This window comes from Parathielavia appendiculata (genome assembly GCF_033297405.1).
Source record: "Parathielavia appendiculata strain CBS 731.68 unplaced genomic scaffold N657scaffold_34, whole genome shotgun sequence".
Taxonomy (NCBI): Eukaryota; Fungi; Ascomycota; class Sordariomycetes; order Sordariales; family Chaetomiaceae; genus Parathielavia; species Parathielavia appendiculata.
This window is the reverse complement of record NW_026944253.1, coordinates 57494-77426: the sequence shown is the minus strand read 5'-3', so window position 1 is coordinate 77426 and position 19933 is coordinate 57494. Positions and strand designations below refer to the sequence as shown.

Genomic DNA, 19933 nt, shown 5'->3' with positions numbered 1-19933 from the left:
GACAGGCCTCAGCCTACGTCCAATTGGAGCTACCTTGCCGCAGGTCACCGACGGTCGTTAATAACTCATCGATTTTTCTACGGGATATGAGACTCCTGGATAATGTCGATCTCCCTCTCTCTGCCCCGCACTCGGCCTTGAGATCAACGACGTCTTTGCTCTCCTGTCAGCAAACCCCTCACATTCCAAGGTGGAGGCCTGCTGTAAGACATGCGGGCACCCTTGTTGGCGCAACTCGGAACTCGGAACAGTTGCACCACATATGCAGTCGGCGCCGAACATTGTGCCGACACAACTGTCACTGAACAGGGCCGGCGGTTGCATCGAGGTGTCGTTCCTAATAAGTTCTCGACACTCCTTCGTCATTGCGTAGCATCAACAACGATGCCCGGCTCTCACTCGCGGACACCTTTCTAAAACAAGTCCCCCATCACCGGCTGCGTGTGTTTGTATCGGAAAGACCTCACATGCCTGCCTGGTGGCTCCATCTGACGACCCACTTTGACCCCTGAGCTTTCCATCAGGAACTTCAACCGCGGAGCCGTTCTCAGGGCCTCGGCCAGTCAACGACCGTCTTTGTGAAACCGGCCCCTTTACGCTCCACCCGTCAATGACCCCTTTGACCGGCTCTGATCGCGTTGAAGCAACGAGATTGTGAGCAGTGACCCCATATGCCCTCTTTAGGCAGGCCGCAATCCCGCTCGCCATCCCTCTGCTCCGCCAACGACCAGAGATCCGTCGACCCCTCGTCTCTTTCCCATGTTGACATGGTGCCATTGCCGTGGAACCTGGGGCCGGGTTGCGGCCTCCATCCTGCGGCGCCACTGGCACCGGGCCGCCTAAATACATGGTGTGCCCGACCGTCCGCCCCGTAGGGCTCGGTGACAAGTCGTCTCGGTCTCCGCCCTCTTCCTGCTCCCAAGTGCTCGGCTGCCGGACTGCCGAACGAGGCTGCGATCGCTTCGACCGTGAATGGTGACATAACATGCGATCCGTAGTGAACACATGCGCCATTCTTGGCTTGTGTCTGTTTCCTCTGGGCCATGCCTCCGCAGCAGCCGGCTCGATCTCGGTCGAGGACGGATACGCGGTACTCCCCAGTTGCGCAGTACGTGCTGCGAACGTCCTCGAATGGGCCAGCAAACTGACATATCCACCAGCAAACCTGCTTCGTGACGGCGCTGAGCCAGTCGACCTGTTCCCTGGCCGACGCCGCCTGTCTTTGCAATGATGACCAGTTCAACAATGTGGCTACCGCCTGCATCACTTCGGGCTGCACGGTCAAAGAGTCCCTTAGTATGGTCCCCTGGAACGCGACGGCTTCGCCAATGGCCAGAAACTGATTTCAGACAGCCGCCAAGAACCTCACCTCCCACATGTGCGGGCTCCCCGTGGAGGGCGACAGCAGTCTTATCCCGCTGTACTCCGTCTTTCTCGGTCTTGCTGGCCTGGCCATGATACTTCGGATTGCAGCACGAGTCCTCACTCGCGCCTACTTCTGGTGGGACGACTTTGCCAACTTCTTTGGATTCGTATGATTTCCCTGTGTCCCCTCATATCTCACCACGTTCTCGACTGACACAACTCCCAGATCGGCTCTGCGACGTTCACTGGCTTCAACATCAAAGGTGCGCTCTTGCCGCCTGCCATTCTGCTACTGCTCGACGACCATGACTAACCCGATTCCCTGTAGCCATCAGCATTGGGCAGTCTTTCGACATCTGGTTTGTCCCTTTCGACAACATTACCGGCGTCCTCAGGGTGAGACTGGCGGAGCCCAACCAATCCCCTCAACCAACCACCTCAACCACCTCCCGACAGCACTGACATGTGCCCTGCAGATTTTCTACGCGGAAATGCTGCTCTACACCATTACGCGCTTCTTCGTGCGCGCCTCGATCATCCTCTTCTACATGCGCGTCTTCCCAGCGACGAACAACAGCAAGCTCGGCCGCGTTGTTCAATACACCATGATCTTCAACGTCGTCTACAACGTCAGCTTCCTGTTCGCCGTCATCTTCCAGTGTTACCCCGTGTCGGATTTCTGGACGTCGTGGGAGGGCGAACATGAGGGGCATTGCGGGAATGCCAACATCCTCGCCTGGGTAGCCGCCGCGACGGGCATCGTCTATGACCTTTGGCTGCTGGCGTTGCCGTTCTCGCAGCTGCTGGCGCTGGACCTGCACTGGAAGAAGAAGCTAATGGGAGGGATGATGTTTTTCGTTGGTGTTGCGTGCGTTCCTGCCCCAATATTCCTCCCTTTTTTCTCCTGCAGTCAAAATGAGGAGTATGGGTGCTGACCAAATTGATAGTGTCATGATCATCAGCTTGATCCGACTCAAAACCATCAACGAGTTCACCCGCACCGTCAACCCAACCAGTACGAAACCCCTCCGTCCCCCCAACCGCCTGGGGACATTCCACCTGTGTCTCTATCCGTTTCCGTTCTCTTTACTTCGAACTGACCCAATCCTTCGTAATCTAGAGGACATAGTCCAAGTATGCCTCTGGTCCGGCATCGAACTCGACGTCGGCGTCATCTGCCCCTGCCTGCCCTCCTTCCGCCTGCTGCTGCGCCGGCTGCTGCCCCGCGTGCTCGGCACGTCGGGGCGGTACGAGCTCGGTCCCGTATCCAACCCGACAGGAGCTACAAGGAGCGGGATGCGGAGGAGTTTAGGAGCTTTCAATGCTCCGAACGTGGGAGTCCACAGCGGTGCCGATGGCGAAGCAGGGGAGATCTGGGCAGGGAAGACCCAGGAGATGGGGAATACGGTTGTTGTCAAGTACGGGAGTGGGGTGTCGAACTTGAATGATGGCGGGAGTGGGAGTTTTGAAAGTGTGAAGGGGCTGGTGGATGTGGGGAGAGCTAGATGACGAGGATGGAAACAGAGCCCACTTCTGCAGTCTCCTACGATTGTTTCTTACCGTAAACCTCGGCATTGACATTCCCACTCTTCGTCCACCTTTACCTTTCACTTTCTTGTTCTTTAGCTTGTTTAGTTACTTCTCCCTTTTCGTGCTTTTTCTTCTTATCTTTCTTCTTTCTGTTCCTGTTCCTTTCTTCATTTATCCTCTTTTTCTTTTTGATTCATTTCCCCTCTTTCCTTCGTCTTTATAACTTCTATTTATCTTCCTTTTCCTTGCTGTCTTACTTATGATCTTCGTTTTCTGTACTTCTCCGTTCTCTTCATTCTCTTGTTTTCTTGTTGCTTCTTTTGGCTACTTTCCCCTTCTCCTTCACTTCCGTCATAAGACTCGCTGACCAATCAGGTAACCAGGACTGGATCATATGAGGCAGGGAGGGCGAGATGATGATGGCTTCCTTTTGGCAGCCGGGGTTTGCGTCGATTTTCTGTGTTGTCTTTGTGTCGACTGAACTGCAGGGCACTGACAATGACACCACGCCGATAGGTTCACCTCCGCCATTCAGCGGCCGCATCTGCCTGAGTCCTTCCAGGTTCCGTCCCAACGAACGGTTGATGGCCCGAGCAAGCCGGTCCGTGGGTGGGGAGGTCCGGGCTTGCGCTCCGTCGCGGGGTCGAACTCATCCACTCCCCCCAATTCGTATCATCCACCAACTTTTCTGTCACCACCTAGCAACTCCGAACAACTCATGTGACCTCGCCGAGCCCGGTCACCATGGTCGTCATCAACCTAGGCTACACCGCCCCGGTCAACCCGCCGGGCGCCTCCCCCGTCCTCACCCCCTCCCAAGTCTGGACCGGCCTGCAGTACAAAGTCCGCCGACCCGAGCGCTTCGTACCGCTCATCACAGGCTGCACCGTCGTTTCCGAAACCTCCTCCGACATGAAAAACACCGACGGCGCGGCAGCCACTATCACGCGCCTGGTCATCTTCAAGCCCGGCAGCGGACCCGGCAACGGAGAGCCCGTCAGGGAGGTGTGCAAGTTGTATCCGCCGTGCCGGATTGATTTCCTGCAGGATGACGGGACCACGATCGGGAACTATGTCACGTTTGGGGAACATGAGGAGGTGATGATGACGTATGTGTTTCAGTGGAGGGCGGATGCGGTCGAGGAGGGGAGTGAGGAGCATAGGCGGTTGGAGGACAAGTATCGGCAGGTGAGTTACTCGGTCATGTTGGCTCGGCTTTCTGTTGGTGAGGGGTATGGCTGATGAGGCTTGCGCGGGGAATAGATTGCCAAGGTTGCTGTTGAGGGCAGCATTCAGACTATTAGGAAGATTTTTGGCGGGGAGATGAAGATGGATTGAGAAGGCGGGAGTGAGTTGAACGCTAATAATGCATGACTTTTTATGGGCTGGGCCTGGGCTACGAGGACATGCACGACCGGAGACTGGAGTCAGAAACAGGGAGTTCCTGACACTCTCGATGTCAAGTGTGCCGACTTTTGCGGGTTGCAGCACCGAGAATGAGGTAAATAGTGGTATTCAGGCACCTAACCAAGCAGAGGTGACAAGCTCTATTGTCCAAAGTCTGGAGTCAGTGCTCATCGCCATCCGTGAGCATGTATCTTCTGAATCCACCCCCCGGTTCTCGAGTGACCGTTACTCCGAATCCTAAACCCCCCAATCATGGGGCGAGTGCAGCAGGGTCATGCCGCTGTCAGCAAGCATCCTGGCCACGCACAGCGTTCTGTTCTGGCCGTTGGAGGTCCGCACCATGTTCCAAAACCGTGGCTGCCCACTCAGCCCCAAGTCTGCTGGAAATGACTTGCCATCTGTGGTCTGCAATTGATGGTTTCCAACCAAAACTGGGGAGAACCGCCTAAGAGCCCCGGGTCGCTCGATATTCTGACCAGGGTCGAAGTTGTCGGAGAGAAACCACCATGCAGAATCGCCGCACAGCTTGGGCGTTCTGGAAGAACCATTGTCTTTGGCATCAAATTTGTGCCGGTCTTCTGCTCCGTTTCCGCGGCTGGTGGTGCTTAGAATCGGCCAACCCTTCTCCTCGTCTATGCTTACGTCGACGGTCACTGTGAGGTTCGACTTGGAGCTCTCAAATTTGGCGAATGTTCTTGCCCGGATGTTACTGGTCAGCATGAGGTTCTAGGAAATCGTGGTTTGCAGAGCCGTGGCGTGACATTCAAAGTAGGACTGGACTTACAGTTGTGCGCGAGTGGGCGAGAGCACTTCGATTCGCGTCCGAAAAATGTCTGAGGAGTTGAGGCCTAAATTCATGGCAAAGGAATCAGTCAGGTATTACCGCCTGAACTAGCACGACCGAGTGGTTGACATACCAAAGTGATAGGCATTCGATAGAGGGGCCCAGCTAAACTGGGGACTAAGCTGGAAAACCGGTTCTGCTGTGTATCCTTGACGCGCTCCCTTTCCATCGTAAGCCCAGAGGCCAGCAAAGAGACGAGTCGAGCAGTCATTGTCGCAGCAAAGAGCCACGCCGGCAAGGACGTAAGGTGCCTCGGGTTCCGATTCCTTCCCACCTGGGGCTACATCTGGGATCGTGAACGTTGCCTCGATCGACGAAAAACTGTCAATATCTGGAAAGTCTGAGCTCTGCATGCTAAGCCCGCATGCGTCCATGCGGTCTCTGTTGGCGAAAACGGCCATAGGACTGCATCCTGTGAGAAGAATGAGCAGCCTGAGAGCTTTGTCGACGATCCGGAGACGTGACATTTCTAAGCATGAAGAAAAGCACTTCTCTGAGTGAAAAGAACGGTGCCCTGAGAATACGAGGTGTGAGTACTAGACCACCGAGGTCGATAGTGCTGATAGTTGGGCGGTGTGGTAGGGAAGGGGCCAAGTGGAACAAACGAGAAGTGAGTTGCCATGCTGCTTATATCCTCAGTCGATACAAAGTGGTGACTCCTCTGCTGGCATTGGGATGAACGCTTGTGGACTTGGTGTTCTTTGTGCGAATCCAAGTCACACGGGTTGAGGAGGGCTCCTGACCGAAAGGTGTAAAATTCGCAGTGGCATCATAATACCTTGGCCCTGTATCATCTCACCTCTGTTCCCTTTGTGCTGGTGGGCATGACCTGGAGCCCATTAAGCACAACCAGGCCTTTCAAACTGCCGTTAGCAAACCTGTCGATAAAGGATCGCAGATGTAGGAGAAGGCAACGGGGGACGGATCCATGAAGTCGAAGAGGAGGTCATTGACGCCCACCGCCTTGAGCATATTGCACATGTGCCGTGAATCACGGAAAAGGAAAAGGCTTTGTGTGTTACGCTAAGTTATCGATTCTCTTCTCAGTATAATATAAAGTAATATGACACGCTGTACCTACTACAGCGTTCTCCATCGCGATCACCCAGCCTGCTAGGCTGACTTCCAGTGTCAAATGCACCGATTCCACTGCACACGGCACCAAGGCCCACACGCCAGGCTAACCAGCCCTCGCCAACGCTGCTACCGACATGTCCCGGCTTCCCCGCTCCTTCGAGTCTTCGTGCTTGGTACCCGGCATCGGCTGACAGAGGGCACTTGTTAGCTCACCGGCGTGGAGATGAGAACCCCAAGTGTCTGATGCGTTTCTTACTTGTTCTTGGAGTTGGGGTTAATCCCGGGACGGGCCGGCGTCAGATGTCGACGGGGGCTGGCTGGTGGCTCGTGGGGTGCCGCCGTGGGTTGGGGTCGCGGCTGGATCGGCCTGGGAGGCTCGATCGAGAGGTTCAGCCTGTTGAACACGGAGGTTGATCAGTAAGGGGTACTTCAAAGGGGATGAATGAGGCAGATGATTAGTTGAGCTGGATCGAACGCTGCATGAAGGAGTGAAGGCTTGAATGTGCGAGGAACCAGGAGCCTGATGGAGATGGCACTGATGCGGGATGACTTACGCCACCAGTGCATATAAAGATCCAGGCGTATTAATGATTTGATTGATGCCTTATAAAAATGATGACAGCTGTAGATGGGATATAGAGATCGGAGGAACGGGCAGCGGATGGGAACTCGACTGGAAATATACATACCGCTCCCTCCCCGCGTCCTCCTGCCGTTGCTTCTTGAATCTCTTTCTATGTTGCAAGCACAATGCAGCAGTACGGTAAGATCATGTGACGCCGCGGCGGCCAACGAGCCGCTCTTGTCGTTTCATCAGGCGACCCCGAAGGAGGGAGTTATCGTCTTGAGCGTAGCTGATATGCTGGAACGATTCACAAACGGTACGTTGCCTTTTCGTTCCCCCCAACTCTGATTTATGTTTGACTGCTTAGTGCGTAGGCGCCAATGGACAGAGGGTTATAACGGAATAAATGACCTCGCCGCTACGATGAGGTGCTCAAGAGCCACGCCCACCAGTTTCCGCTTCGTCTCTTCGTCGAGGCCTGCAAAAGACTACTTCATCACGGATTCCCTGGCTGTTGCGAGGGCCTTGACACCAATGTCGAGGGTAGGAAGAGCTGTGTCCACGTTATAACTGCTGGTGCATCTGAGGGAACCCGTCATCACAAAACTTCAGGCACTCGGTGCCAATGTGCTATATGTGAGATGAGCCAGGAAACATACATCCACATCTTGCACGCGCACACCTTGAGTAATACTATGGGCGCACAGACATTATCGATAAGCAGGTAAAGAACGAGAGTGAACCCGAGCTTCCGTGCTCCTCGGTTGATATACAGAAACCCCGCTGCTCTTACCCCCTGGAATTTTCAAGATCTTTGCAAGTTTCACCTTGATTTCCCGCCAGGTAGTCATAGTTTTCTTGACATTAGGTCACATACCGAATCTAGCGGCCGGGTGAACTATCTGAACGCGGCCATGCAACATCAAGGCCATTTTGATTTCACTCGCCACTGGGCCAACGTACTGGGTGCCCAGCAAAGGGCTAGAGACAACTAAGTCTATGTAAGGTATGGGATGTTCTTTAGAAGGAATTTGGATGCCGATCCCTTGTTCTGACGTGAGACTCAGTTGTTGAACTGAGTGGGTTCCTTGGCACCAAGATTCACGGACTGAGCACTGATGTTCAATGCGAGACTCTCAGTCAGCACAGATCCATCACAATGACACAGTTCCTGACATAGCGTCATATCATGGCACAATGTCTCTATATAAGGGGGTAATTTCCCCTGGGAGGATTAGAGAGCACAATTTTCTGTTCCAACAAGAAAGGGGCATTCTGAGGCACCCTAACCCACTATCTTGATCCTTCATTTGTGTGGTCACTCTGGAATCGTGACTCCAATTCAAGCTTCGTTTCATACCTCAATCTGTTCAATACCATTTGGTTGATCTAAGCTTACTTGAGCATGTAACTGTTGGCTGCCCAACATCAGTCCTGCTCATCGGCCTAGGCTAGCGACGGTACATCAGGCGAGTATAAAGGTTTACAACCCACAACTTACAACACACTAACGGGTTGATTAGCTCTAGTTGTCTGAACTATAACTTATTTCCAATTTTTGTCGGGGTGCTCCTCGTTCTTCTTTTATTTAAGGGTGTTGACCCATTGTCCTTCTGCCTCTGGTGCCATGGCGCAAGAAGGAAGCGGAGATTTCATTTCTTCGCTATCGTGTATGGTCTTATCGTCAAAGGTCGAACGTCGAGTTTTCTAACGGGTACCTTCAAGGCTATTGGCGTTTGCCTAACTAGGCGAATTATGCTTATACGTATAGCTTGAAAACAAAGCCGGGGGTGATGGAGAAGTTGTACTCCAGTAGAGCGGGGCCTCAGTGGTCGAAATTAGCATGTTGAATTGCCGTTCTACTTGAGTTGCTATAGAATCTACTTCATGATCTCGACAGCCAAACCGAGGCTCGCAGTGATAGCAAACCTCTTCCACCTTTTTCTCATACCAAGTGGCCCATGGCCATTCCTTCTCGCAGCCATACGGAGCGGAGACAACGGAAACTCCCTTCTCCAAATCCCAGGCACTCACCACTGGGTCCGCCAGCGCTTTCTCCCCTTCGCTGATTGCAGCGACGACCTCCACATCATCAACCACCACAACACCAGCCTTGGTCTTCCGGGGCTTCCCGCCCCTTCTTAGTCAATCCCGTCCGTTGGCGGCAACCATGCCCTCGGAGCTCTCATAGCCGCTCATGTACTCACCAAACACCCGCTCCTCAATATCCATATCCTTCCACAGCCGGCCAGTCGTCTTGCGCGCCTTCTTGCGGAAATAAACCCTCTTCCCCCACTTCCACGCCTCGACGCCGGCAAAGAACAAGCCTGCGGCGATGAACACGATGCCCCACTCCCAGCTGATGCCCGTGTGCTTGAACACAGCATGGTTGATGACGGGGATATACAGCGTGGGGAACAGCGTGGCGAAGCCAAAGACAATGGCCCAGAACAAAAACTTGTTGCGCCAGACATCGTAGAACCACTGGGTAAAATACTTCTTGCTGCCGGGCTGCATGCGGAAGAAGGACCGGCGCATATCGACCAGCTCCCAGGCCAGGAACAGCGCGAACCACGTCAGGCAGGCGAACGTGGTAGCGCGGGCGCGGAACACCGTCTCGCACGACTCGCTGTACGACTCGTTGCAGTTGGAGCCCAGGTTGCCGCTGCCCCAGGCATAGACGCGCAGGACGAAGCTGGCCAGGCACAGCGCGGCAATCCACAAGCCATAAACGACCATGTCAACGAGGAATTCCATGGTGAAGATGCCCGTCTTGAGCGACTGCGGCGGGCGGCGCATGATGTCGGGAACGGCACGCTCAAAGCCGAGACCCATGTCTGGCAGGCCCGAGGTGACCATGATGATCCAGACGATCTCGACGGGGGCGAGCGGGAAGACGGATAGCGAGGTGGCGTCCTTGAAGGCCAGGCCGATGAGCAGCGTACCGGCCTGGGCAATGTTCTCGGCCAGGACGTGCAAGACGAACTTTTGGATGTTGTCGAAGATGCGCCGGCCTTCTTCGATGGCGGCGACGATGGACGCGAAGTTGTCGTCTGTGAGGACAATGTCTGAGGCGTCTTTAGCCACGTCGGAACCGGCTTGGCCCATGGCGATGCCCACGTCTGCGCGCTTGAGCGACGGAGAGTCATTTACACCGTCGCCGGTCTGGAGGGATGTCAGTTTCTTGGGATGAGTAGATCGGGGACGGGGGACGGGACACATACCATGGCGACAAATTTCTTGCGGCGGTGGAGGGCGTCAATCATGCGCACCTTGGTGCTCGGAGCACACCGCGCAATGACCAGCGGAAGAACCGGGAGATTATCGATTTGGGTATCATCAAGCGCATCGAACTCGCCAGCCGTCATGACCATGGCTTTGGCCATGTCGGCGCTGACCTTGTCCATCCGCTTGGGCAGGATGCCGACTTCGATGGCAATAGCCTTGGCCGTCTCCGGGTGGTCGCCAGTAAGCATGTGCACCGAGATGCCGGCCTCATGGCACTCGCGCACGGCCGGAGCCGATTCGGCACGCGGCGGGTCGTACAGGCCAATCAGGCCTAGGAAGGTAAGGTCCTTTTCGATCTCGTTACGGTCAGTATCCTCGCTCGCAGCCGAGCCAACATCTAGCTTTCTGCTCGCGAGCGCCAGCACGCGGAGGCCAAGGCCGGCAAACACCTCCATATTGGACAAAATATGGTTTCGGAAGTCCTCCGTCATGTCGACCTCGCCCGTCTCGCCGGCAGGCACATCGGCCGTCCAGTACTTGGTGCACACCCGAATAACCCTCTCGACAGCGCCCTTGGTGAACGCAAATTGCTCGTCGGTAGTATTGCGCTTCATGATGACGCTCATCCGCTTCACGTCGCTGTCGAACGGAAACTCGGCAACCTCCTTCCACTCGGGCTTGTTGTTGTTGTCCTCACTCACGAGAGTCAACCTGTTCTTTCCGAAGCGGCTGGCAAACACCTGGATGGCGATCTCGGTCGGGTCGCCGCGGGCGAACCACTCACCTTCCTTCTCGAAGACGGTCGCGACATTGGCCAGCGAGGCGACGGTGAGGAATTCCTGCAGGCGAGTCTTGCTGCTGGCGAGGAGATCGGAAGGGGAGGCAATGGAGCCCTTCTCGGCCGTCTCCTTCTCCTCCTTGTCGGACCGGGGGCGGAAGTTGATCTGGTGTGGCTCGCGAGCGTCGAAGCGGATGTCGCCCTTAGTCGGGTTAAACGGTTCGCCCGACGTGAGTTCGACCGTGTATGTGCCGAGACCGGGGACCCAAGCACCACGCGCGACCATCTTTCCCTGGGTGAGGGTGCCGGTCTTGTCGCTGCAGATGTCGGTGACGGCGCCGAGGGCTTCGAGACTCTTAAGGTTGCGGACGATGACGTTGCGCTGCACCATGCGCTTGGTGCCGGCGGCCATGGTAATCGTCAGGACGACGACCAGAGATGCGGGTATCATGGAGAGACCGGTGGCGACAGCGTAGATAATGACTTCCTGCCGGGTATTGAACTTGTTGGCGCCCAGAACGATGATGGCGCAGACAATGGCGATACCGAACAGAAGCATGGCCAGTTTGCTGAGCTTCCGTTGCAGAGGAGTGCCGACGCTGACGCCTAGAAACCGACCAATGGCATCGCCAAGGGTGAGGGTGTAAGCTTCCAGGTAGCGATGGGGCCCGGCCTTGCCGTTGGGCTTCCGCTTGACGGGGCGAACGCGGCGTTCCTTTTGGTTGAGAGCCGAGGCAATGGCACCAATCTCGGTGAAGGTACCGGTAGCAAAGACAATACCTTTGGCGCGGCCTTTGGTGACAGTCGAGCTGCTGTAGGCGACATTGAGCCGGTCGCCGGGGCCGGTGTTGTCGTCGAAAGTAGCAGTCTCCCGCTTACGGACAGGCAGGGATTCACCAGTGAGCAAAGCCTCGTCGGTCTCAAAGTTCTTAGCCTCAACCAGCCTGTGAAGAAAGTGGTTATCAGACAGAGTTAGCGCGAAATCGAGCGGATGGCTACACACCTGATGTCGGCGGGGATGGTGTCACCCATCTTGACCTCGATCAGATCGCCAGGCACAACCTCGCCAGAAGGCACGACCATGGCTTCACCGCCGCGGACTACCGTGGCGGTAGGCGAGCTGAGCGAGCGCAAGGAGTCCATGGTCTTCTCGGCCGAGTACTCCTGGAAGAAACCGACAACGATGTTGAGCAGGATGACGATGGCAACGACGCCGCCTTCAATCCACGACCTGATACCGAAACTGACGGCCATAGCCAAGATTAGCACCTAAGTCCAACCATCAGCATCTCGATTTCCAGCTGAGGGCTGGGATGGGAACAGGTACCAGCGTCATGGCGTTGGCGATTTGGGCCACAATGATCTTGAAGGGCTGGACGCCCTCTTCTTCGCCGAGGTCGTTACGTCCATACTGCTCGAGCCGGGTCTTGGCCTCGTGAGCCGTCAGGCCGGACAGGATGTCGGCATCAAGCTCGGCGGCGAGCTGTTCGTGCGTTAGGGCGTGGGCCGGGCGGCTCAAGGGGCGGTTGGACTGGCCCGAGACATGGCCGCCCGAAGGCTCCTTCGACCCGCTCTTGGCCATTGCGCGGGCTGATTTACAGCAGGCTGTATGCACAAGTTCGGCTTGCGTTGGTCCGGTGCGATGGAGGGACGGTGTGACTGTGATGGTAGCGCCTTAACAAGAGTGTGACACAGAGTCACCCAACAACAGCAAATTTCCTGATAAGGAAGCTGTCGTGAAGAAAACAGATGCCTGAGGGTGAATGTGCTTCCAAGTCGAAGCTTGTAGTCGTGGGGGAAACCGGCAGTCAAATACAGCCTCCCAACTCCTGCAAGAAAACGCCAATGCGATTGACCCGCTAAATCTTCCCCATCAACGCTTCTTGGCTTGCCAGGGATGAATCCGCCCCTCGGGAGGCTAGACAGCCACTGTGGTCAATCGAGCCTCTGGTTTACCTGTGATGGGCAGGTCAACCTGGATGTGCAGCCCTTGGCGTCTGGGCGAGCTTGGCATGCTGGATCCTCGGTGTCGCTTTTTGTCGCAGAATCGTCGTTTGCCACTTTCTCTCTTTCCTGCCTTTGGCAGGCTTGGCATACTGCTGCCTGAGGTGGTGTTGGATTCATATGCACGTACATCAGGGTGCCGTTCTGGTGGTTTTGAAAATGATGCTTGTGTATCGGCGGGGATGACCATGTCGTCATGTTGTATCGCGGGGCATGTTAATGCATTGGCCATGTCCGAAGTGTTTGCGTCAGGCTTTTCTGCCAAGGCTTTGCCAAGACCCTGCCAAGTCCAAAGCTGCCCCACGGTTGAGCGGGGACGTCATACTAGCCGCTGAGCCGACGGACTGCGGATTTTGGTCGTATAATTGCAATTACGGTTGTATTAGAGATTGTGCAAAAACAGTACTGCTTCCTGTTAGTGCACTATCTAGCAGCAACATTTGCTCGATTTTTGCTGGCCAAACTTGGCATACCGATTGAAGCCTCCCCCACGTGCGCCCAGCGCCGATGTCCATTTGAGAACGCCATCAATTGGCGCCGTCATCAGGTTGTGTCTCTCTGCTCTAGTGTACAGGCGTACAACTTCCATCACGAGACTTTCGGATGCCAAGTAGCCGGAATCTCGCAGGGCTAGGGATTGGTTCTTTCCACAGGAACCAGAACACTCCCAAAGAACCCCATGCAGATGCAAGCAGCAACAGGTGGCATTGCAGAATTGGCGGCACGTGATATTGTTCAGTGCGACGCTCTGGTCTCCAAGCTGAAGTCACTGTGTGTTCACGACTGCCGGCATCGCCCAGACGTGCTCCCACAGCAATTCGAGCCAAGTACGATGAAGTATGACTCCTTCCCCCTTCCCCCCCACGTCCGAGCGGTTTCATGTCATGACGGTTCAGAACTTATTAGCGTTTCACCTGACGTTTCGATCAACGTTCAAACATGTTTCTTGGCCAGCTTCCGCGGCGGTGCTTGGCAGTTGTGCTTGACTTCACACCGCCTCGCGTGCCTGAATTCCTGATTGGGCCAGCCCTGCACACAGAATTCTCAAGGGCTTCTCGGAACCCCACCAAAACGCCTCAGCCAAGCCGGCCGGCATGCCTAGCCGCGCCTGGTCGACATGATCCCCCACAGCACCCGGTTGCCAACGGAAAAATCACTTTCCCTGAACGGCGAATCGGTCAGGGGCTCGATCTCGACGACGGTGGACGGATTGCGATCGACGCTGTCTTCCTGGCTCCTGGTCCTTCACGCCCATGAAACGTTTGTGGGGTATCTGACCCAAGGCACCTGGTGTCTGGTGCACCAGGACAGGCCGGACCTCACTGTATCACAAGTGAGATCAAAACGCCATTGGCTTGGTCAAGGAAATCTCCGAAGCACGCGGTCTTGGCGCCTTCTCAGTTGCGAGTGCCGGATGCATGGTGCAACAACTTGAAGCAACAAAACCCTTGACCCTCTGCCGGCCAGGCATCTGTGAGTGTGCGGGACAAGCCCAGTCGCATTCTCTGGGTATCATCGGGGTTGACCCTGATGACGGGAACTTAGCCTTCCTGGCCCTGGTACTCGACTCGGTTGCCCAGGTCATGTCTCTCGGCCAGAGGGGGTGGGAAAGGGTGGGCCAAATTGCTGTGCTACCCATTGTCAGTTCAATGAAACCAGCCTACTTTGAAAGAGGTCGGGGTCGCTTCGACTCCCTCCGACGGCGGTGGAATGGGTGGAGCTGAGAGAGAAGAATCCACGCACAGGGCAAAGGACGCCTTAACTTATATGAGATACAATGCCTGGCCCGCACCCTGAGAGGTTCTTTGGACATGTTGTCAAACGGCATTCCGATCACGAGAACCCGAACAAATCGAGTTGAGACTTGCCTCACCATTACAACTGAGAGTAACGTCAAAAACGCAGGTTGCCCCACCCTCTACTACCTTCAACATTCAGATCACCCATGGATGACCCCATCAGGCAGCTTCAGAGACTCAGCCTCTTTAGACAGGGGCAATTAGATTGGGAACTGCCGCCGCCCAAAGTTCCCCGTCGACCGCGCGAGGCGCCTCATCTCGCCGCAGCTGATGTATCACGACTTTTGGCCGGCATTTGCTCGAATGTCATGTTCCAGTAACGAGATCGAGCTGCGAGACGTTGTTGCGGAGCAGCCTTTCCTTGTCATACCCAGGTTTGGAATCCCTGAGGGAACAGCTTAAGCTCATGTTATCCAGAGGCCCCAGGGGAGACGAGACAGCTCACCTTCCCAAGAGGAAAAAAAAAAGAAGAAAAGAAAAACAACTATTGCGGAAGAAGGATGCATGTTGGCAGGAACTTAACACGTTACACGTTGTTGGGCGTGGTGCTGGAAGAATCTAGATGCCTTACCTATATCGCCTCCAACAGGACCACCAACCATTAGCGTCGAAGAAGTTGCCTTGAGCTAGCCTATCCCTGAATGGGTCAATCACATGCACCAGGGACAGGATTGCCGTAGGGACGCGAGCCGTCGAGGTAAGCGCAAGGAGGGACTTCAAGCTGAACAGCAGCTCTGGGAAGCACTGTGCTGCCCGCGGAGCTTAAACGCTGGGTGCCCAAGCCGGAACCGGAGAGTAAGCCCATGGCGTTCCTAAAGAACTGATACCTATCGTGCGCTGCGATTCCCAGATTCCGGGTTGCTTTTAGGCTCTGGAAGTCCCTGGAAAACATGCGACAAACCGCCGCGGGAGAAGCTGGGGGAATTTTGTTGCAAGACATGTTAGTACCCCAACAACCACCGGCCGTCAACAGGCCAAGGGTTACATTGAGTAAGTGGGCGTATTAGAGAGTATTCGAGAGACAGAATGGAAGTGACGCGCTCGACGAGCCCAGATACGGAGACGTTTAGTCACAAGTGCAGAGCACGCAATCAAGAGGAACACAGTCCGGGTCAAGCTCCTAAGGGCAAGGTTAAATGATTGCCAGCGGTAATTAGCTCCGGTACGTACGTTCTCGTCGGCCTTTTACTGTGGTATCACGCAAGGAGATCTACAGGCATTGAATCCATAGGAACATGAACTCTAACCTCCGTACATTCCATTACTGGACCCATCCACTCTGTGACTTCGAAAGGGCAGCGATATTATGACTTTTTACTGCGTTTCAGAGGTGCCATCACTTACAAACTCGACTTAGGTAGATATTATTCTGTATCCTAGTATCAAGTCGACATGCCAAGTCTATCAACCACCCCCAATCCCTTCACTATTTTCTGAACTCAGGGGCCGACTTCGGGACTCCAGTCCCCAACAAAGTATAGACTTAGACCATACCGTGGTGCTCGAGGTTGTGGGGGCACCCAAGGCAGCATTGCAGTCGGATTCACGTACCCGGTTTGGGAGGAGACCGAGCAGGTGTGGTAGCCTTGATGGCGCCAACAAACCTCGACCCTGTGCTTCCGGTTGACCTGGTTTGGCCCGAGCCTCAGTGAGGTCATTCTTGACTGGGGGGCGTTGTGTTATGCTTGCCAGCGTAGATCTTGCAAGAGTCGTCCATCTTCTCAGTGTACGATGCCTACCTGGCTTACCCCTGATTTTAACTTCTTTGCTAGTTTTGTTCTTGCCCCCCATACCACTGTTCCATGTGCTCCGACACCAACGCCAATTCAAGGTTCCCTTTTACTTACCTACTCATCATGTCCAAGTATTGTACGTTGGTTAATCTGATCCCATAAGTCATAGCTACTGTACTAGTTTTCGTCACTGTCCATCCCACGATTTGTAAGTTAAGGTATTTAAGTAAGATAGTAGTCCTTCGATGGTCGACATTGGCATCAAACAAGGTTTTCACCACCCCTCAGCAGACATACTGCGTGCTTACTACCAGAACCACCGAGTTGCGGCCGTGTTGGGTGGGTGCCTTTGGTGATTTTCGGCACTTGATGGTCCGTCGGCTCGCCGTTCCTGGTTGGGTATCAGCGGTCGTCCTCCCTATAACGTCATGCTCGAGGCGGGAAATGCTCCACGCTTTCATTTTGAGTCGGGCTGCCGTTCCGTGGAATCAGCCGGCGGTTGCAATTAAGTCTCAAATGGGTACCCTGGTCGGTGGCCCGGCAGTCTCCTCCGACCAGTGACGGCACGCCAAAGGCTTGTCATGTGCGGAAGTGCGGGTGGCTGCCGCATTGGGGCGCATATTAGCCGGACGACGATGTTCCATGGATCGGCCAGATTTGGAAGGAAACCGGGAAGCAGCACTCTAGGTAACACCAGAATCTGGGGCAAGTTACACTCTTGAGCGCCTGCCGTGCAATATACGGATATAGCCAGCCATTACAGGCGGTAGAGTTGTGCTCTTAAGACGACTCGGACTCCCATCAACTCGTAGAACCCGTCTTCCTGCCTCATTGTTTACCAACGCCCACATCTCTGAGAGCAATTCGAGTACGAGAAGATAGCCAACACATATCATCGCCGAACCTTAAGTCGACAACCATGGTTGCCTCGTCCGTGTTTGGCCTCGGCCTCTTTGCCGCCGGCGCGGCCGCCCACGGCGCCGTCACCAGCTACATCATCGCCGGCAAGAACTACCCCGGCTACCAGGGCTTCTCTCCGGCCAACTCCCCGAACGTCATCCAGCGGCAGTGGCCCAACTACAACCCAATCACGACCTGCTCTGCCTCCCAGCTGCGCTGCAACGGCGGCACGTCGGCGACCCAGTACGCTGAGGTAGCGCCGGGCCAGACGGTGTCGGCCGTGTGGCAGCAATGGACCCACAGCCAGGGCCCTATCCTCGTGTGGCTGTACAAGTGCCCCGGTGACTTTAGCTCGTGCGACGGCTCCGGCGCCGGGTGGTTCAAGATCGACGAGGCCGGCTTCAACGGCGACGGCAGGACGGTGTTCCTCGACACGGAGCGGCCCTCGGGCTGGCCCATCTCGACGCTCGTCGGTGGCAACAAGCAGTGGACCAGCACGATCCCGCAGGGCCTCGCTCCCGGCAACTACCTCATCCGCCACGAGCTCATCGCCCTGCACCAGGCCAACGCGCCCCAGTTCTACCCCGAGTGCGCCCAAATCAAGGTTACTGGGTCCGGCACGCTGCAGCCCGACTCATCGTACAAGGCTGCTATCCCGGGTTACTGCAAGGATAGCGACTCCAACATCCGGGTAAGTTATGTTTTTCTTTTGTTACCAGGTATCTTTGTCCTCCTCCATTGTCACACATATCTAATACCCCCCTTCTCAGGTCCCTATCAACGACCACAGCATCCCTCAGACGTACAAGGTTCCTGGTCCCCCGGTGTGGACGGGCGCGGCCAGCGCGAAGAGGGCCACGGAGTTCACTGCCTAGGTACGGCCGTGTCTTGCTGGACCATCTTAAGGGATGCGCATGAGAGGAGCTAGCATGTCGGGCTGACCAACGCTTTAACTTCTTGTATATCGTCCAGACTCCCAGACGAAACTGCTCTACTATGAAGTACGTTGCCGCTGGTTGCACATAAATTCGATTAGTACCTTGCAGTCCTCATGTTTTGGGAACAGCTTACATGTGATGGCGTGGATGATGGCTCCAGTCCGTGTACTCATACAGCTACCTAGGAACCTGCCTTAGTGATGATTTGGAAAACAATAACAGCGCGAGGGATAAGGGTTTAATCAATACCCGGTAATTAGTTAAGTCGGTTTTGGGAGACTGTGTCTGTTCAACTGAGAGATACTTGTAAATTACAAGCTCGATTCCACGGAGCCAGAGAACATTACATAAACGTTATCACGGGTGTTCAATTCCATTGTTTGAACATACCAGCATTCATTGACATCAAACTAAGTCCCTTATGTCCTGTTGCACAACAAATGCTGATCCCTGTACAATGATCATGTCCTTCGCTTTGTTCGCCTACATCTGTCTCATTTTTCCTCTCACCCTTGACTAGTGACCACCCACTCCGGGACGCAAGCGAGCACCTTGACCGTGATCAGCGACTCGGAGCCATACTCCTTTTGGAGATTCATTGCTTCCTCAAAAACAGGCATCAGGCGGCCATCGGGGGTCGTCATATTCCAGAGCCAAGTGTCCTCAAGACTCACCTCATAAAAGGCAGCACCACGCCCCAAGTACTTTGACGTCCACGACGACATCGATATGCCTTGATCTTTGTCAGCTTTGAGCGTGATACAAGAATCGATCAAGAAGATCTCCCTCAGGCTGGGGAGATTCTCAGGCCAAAGGGCATTGAGTCCCAGCCGATGTCGGTATGAGACGAGATGCTGGGTCCCAAGCAAGTCAGCGTCAGTCCAAGCGGTGTCGCGATACACAAACGCCACCTTTCTGAGCCCTGCTAGCTCTGGACAGGCCTCGTGTAGCGTTGGGGACCAGGGCGCGGAGCTGGCAGATGAGGTCTGGCTGAAGAAGTCGGGCGTAAAGTTCATGAAATCTAACGTGCAAGGCAAGACTAGTGCCTGGCCTTTGTACCTCACCCCCGAGTCCTCCTGAGCCAGCCTTCTGTCTGGATGACGGGTTGCAAACACAGGCCAACTATGGTTTACCTCAGTCTCCAGATCAACAAAGCAAATGACGGTCTCTGGCGGCACTTGGGGCGCGATGAGGTCGGCACCAGGCTTGACAGTGGCATCAGCAGCCTCGGGGCAGACCGCAGCCAGAAAGTGGAACTGCATGTGTGGCCTGTACCCGTAGACTGCCAGGCCCATGAGGCCATTGACCGGCATGAGATCGACCAAACCAGCACGGTAGCTGCGGGCTGCACGCACGCGGGCGTCGTCCTCCAACGTTCGCTGGATGTCCACAGGGAGCTGGTCCCAGCCAGGGCCTGCAGCCTCCCGAACTTCCTGCATTGCGCGCATGACCAGCTCCTCCTCGTGAAGGTAATTAAGCTGGCCTTTCAATACTTTCACAAAATGAACTGAGGGTACTGCCACGATATCGTGTGCGGCACGCTCCCAGATATCTCTCCGGACTTCTGCCGGCAAGTTGATAAAATTGGGGAATCTTGGGTGAGACTCCATTGCATTTTTCTTCGCGGTGTCGAGTTGAGACGATGTGTGGGTGAGGAGAGAAATGGGACTTCCAGCATGACCTCGAGGTGTTCATATACCCAAGCTGCAGTGATCTGCACAAGGTACATCATGGGGATTTGCCTTAATCACAAGTATATGTGGGC

General features: G+C 55.1%; 7 protein-coding genes across 7 annotated transcripts; 3 read left to right on the top strand and 4 right to left on the bottom strand.

The window, feature by feature from the left end:
• Positions 1-985: 985 nt before the first annotated feature.
• Positions 986-2874, top strand: N657DRAFT_684829 (uncharacterized protein; the record flags this gene model as incomplete). Its single annotated transcript, XM_062796721.1, has 8 exons — positions 986-1108; positions 1161-1296; positions 1354-1532; positions 1592-1628; positions 1694-1761; positions 1842-2233; positions 2313-2380; positions 2486-2874. 8 exons carry the CDS (start codon positions 986-988, stop codon positions 2872-2874), a joined length of 1392 nt encoding a protein of 463 aa, XP_062642719.1.
• Positions 2875-3639: 765 nt separating this feature from the next.
• Positions 3640-4233, top strand: N657DRAFT_659308 (DUF1857-domain-containing protein; the record flags this gene model as incomplete). Its single annotated transcript, XM_062794969.1, has 2 exons — positions 3640-4083; positions 4159-4233. The coding sequence occupies 2 exons, from the start codon at positions 3640-3642 to the stop codon at positions 4231-4233; spliced, it is 519 nt and encodes a 172-aa protein (XP_062642718.1).
• Positions 4234-4273: 40 nt separating this feature from the next.
• N657DRAFT_711246 (uncharacterized protein) lies at positions 4274-5613 on the bottom strand (the record flags this gene model as incomplete). Its single annotated transcript, XM_062797436.1, has 3 exons — positions 4274-4996; positions 5087-5150; positions 5220-5613. 3 exons carry the CDS (start codon positions 5611-5613, stop codon positions 4540-4542), a joined length of 915 nt encoding a protein of 304 aa, XP_062642717.1. The 3' UTR covers positions 4274-4539.
• A 2258-nt stretch (positions 5614-7871) lies between these two features.
• Positions 7872-8216, bottom strand: N657DRAFT_650738 (uncharacterized protein). Its single transcript, XM_062794012.1, has one exon. The coding sequence runs from the start codon at positions 8144-8146 to the stop codon at positions 7976-7978; it is 171 nt and encodes a 56-aa protein (XP_062642716.1). The 5' UTR covers positions 8147-8216; the 3' UTR covers positions 7872-7975.
• A 717-nt stretch (positions 8217-8933) lies between these two features.
• On the bottom strand, positions 8934-12376 carry N657DRAFT_684826 (potassium/sodium eff; the record flags this gene model as incomplete). The annotated part of the gene is made up of 4 exons (XM_062796720.1): positions 8934-9953; positions 10013-11738; positions 11798-12063; positions 12122-12376. The coding sequence occupies 4 exons, from the start codon at positions 12374-12376 to the stop codon at positions 8934-8936; spliced, it is 3267 nt and encodes a 1088-aa protein (XP_062642715.1).
• A 4798-nt stretch (positions 12377-17174) lies between these two features.
• N657DRAFT_627625 (lytic polysaccharide monooxygenase) lies at positions 17175-18545 on the top strand. Its single transcript, XM_062790822.1, has 2 exons — positions 17175-17921; positions 18001-18545. The coding sequence occupies exons 1-2, from the start codon at positions 17250-17252 to the stop codon at positions 18103-18105; spliced, it is 777 nt and encodes a 258-aa protein (XP_062642714.1). The 5' UTR covers positions 17175-17249; the 3' UTR covers positions 18106-18545.
• Positions 18546-18674: 129 nt separating this feature from the next.
• Positions 18675-19778, bottom strand: N657DRAFT_684824 (uncharacterized protein; the record flags this gene model as incomplete). The annotated part of the gene is made up of 1 exon (XM_062796719.1): positions 18675-19778. The coding sequence occupies one exon, from the start codon at positions 19776-19778 to the stop codon at positions 18675-18677; it is 1104 nt and encodes a 367-aa protein (XP_062642713.1).
• Positions 19779-19933: the final 155 nt, after the last annotated feature.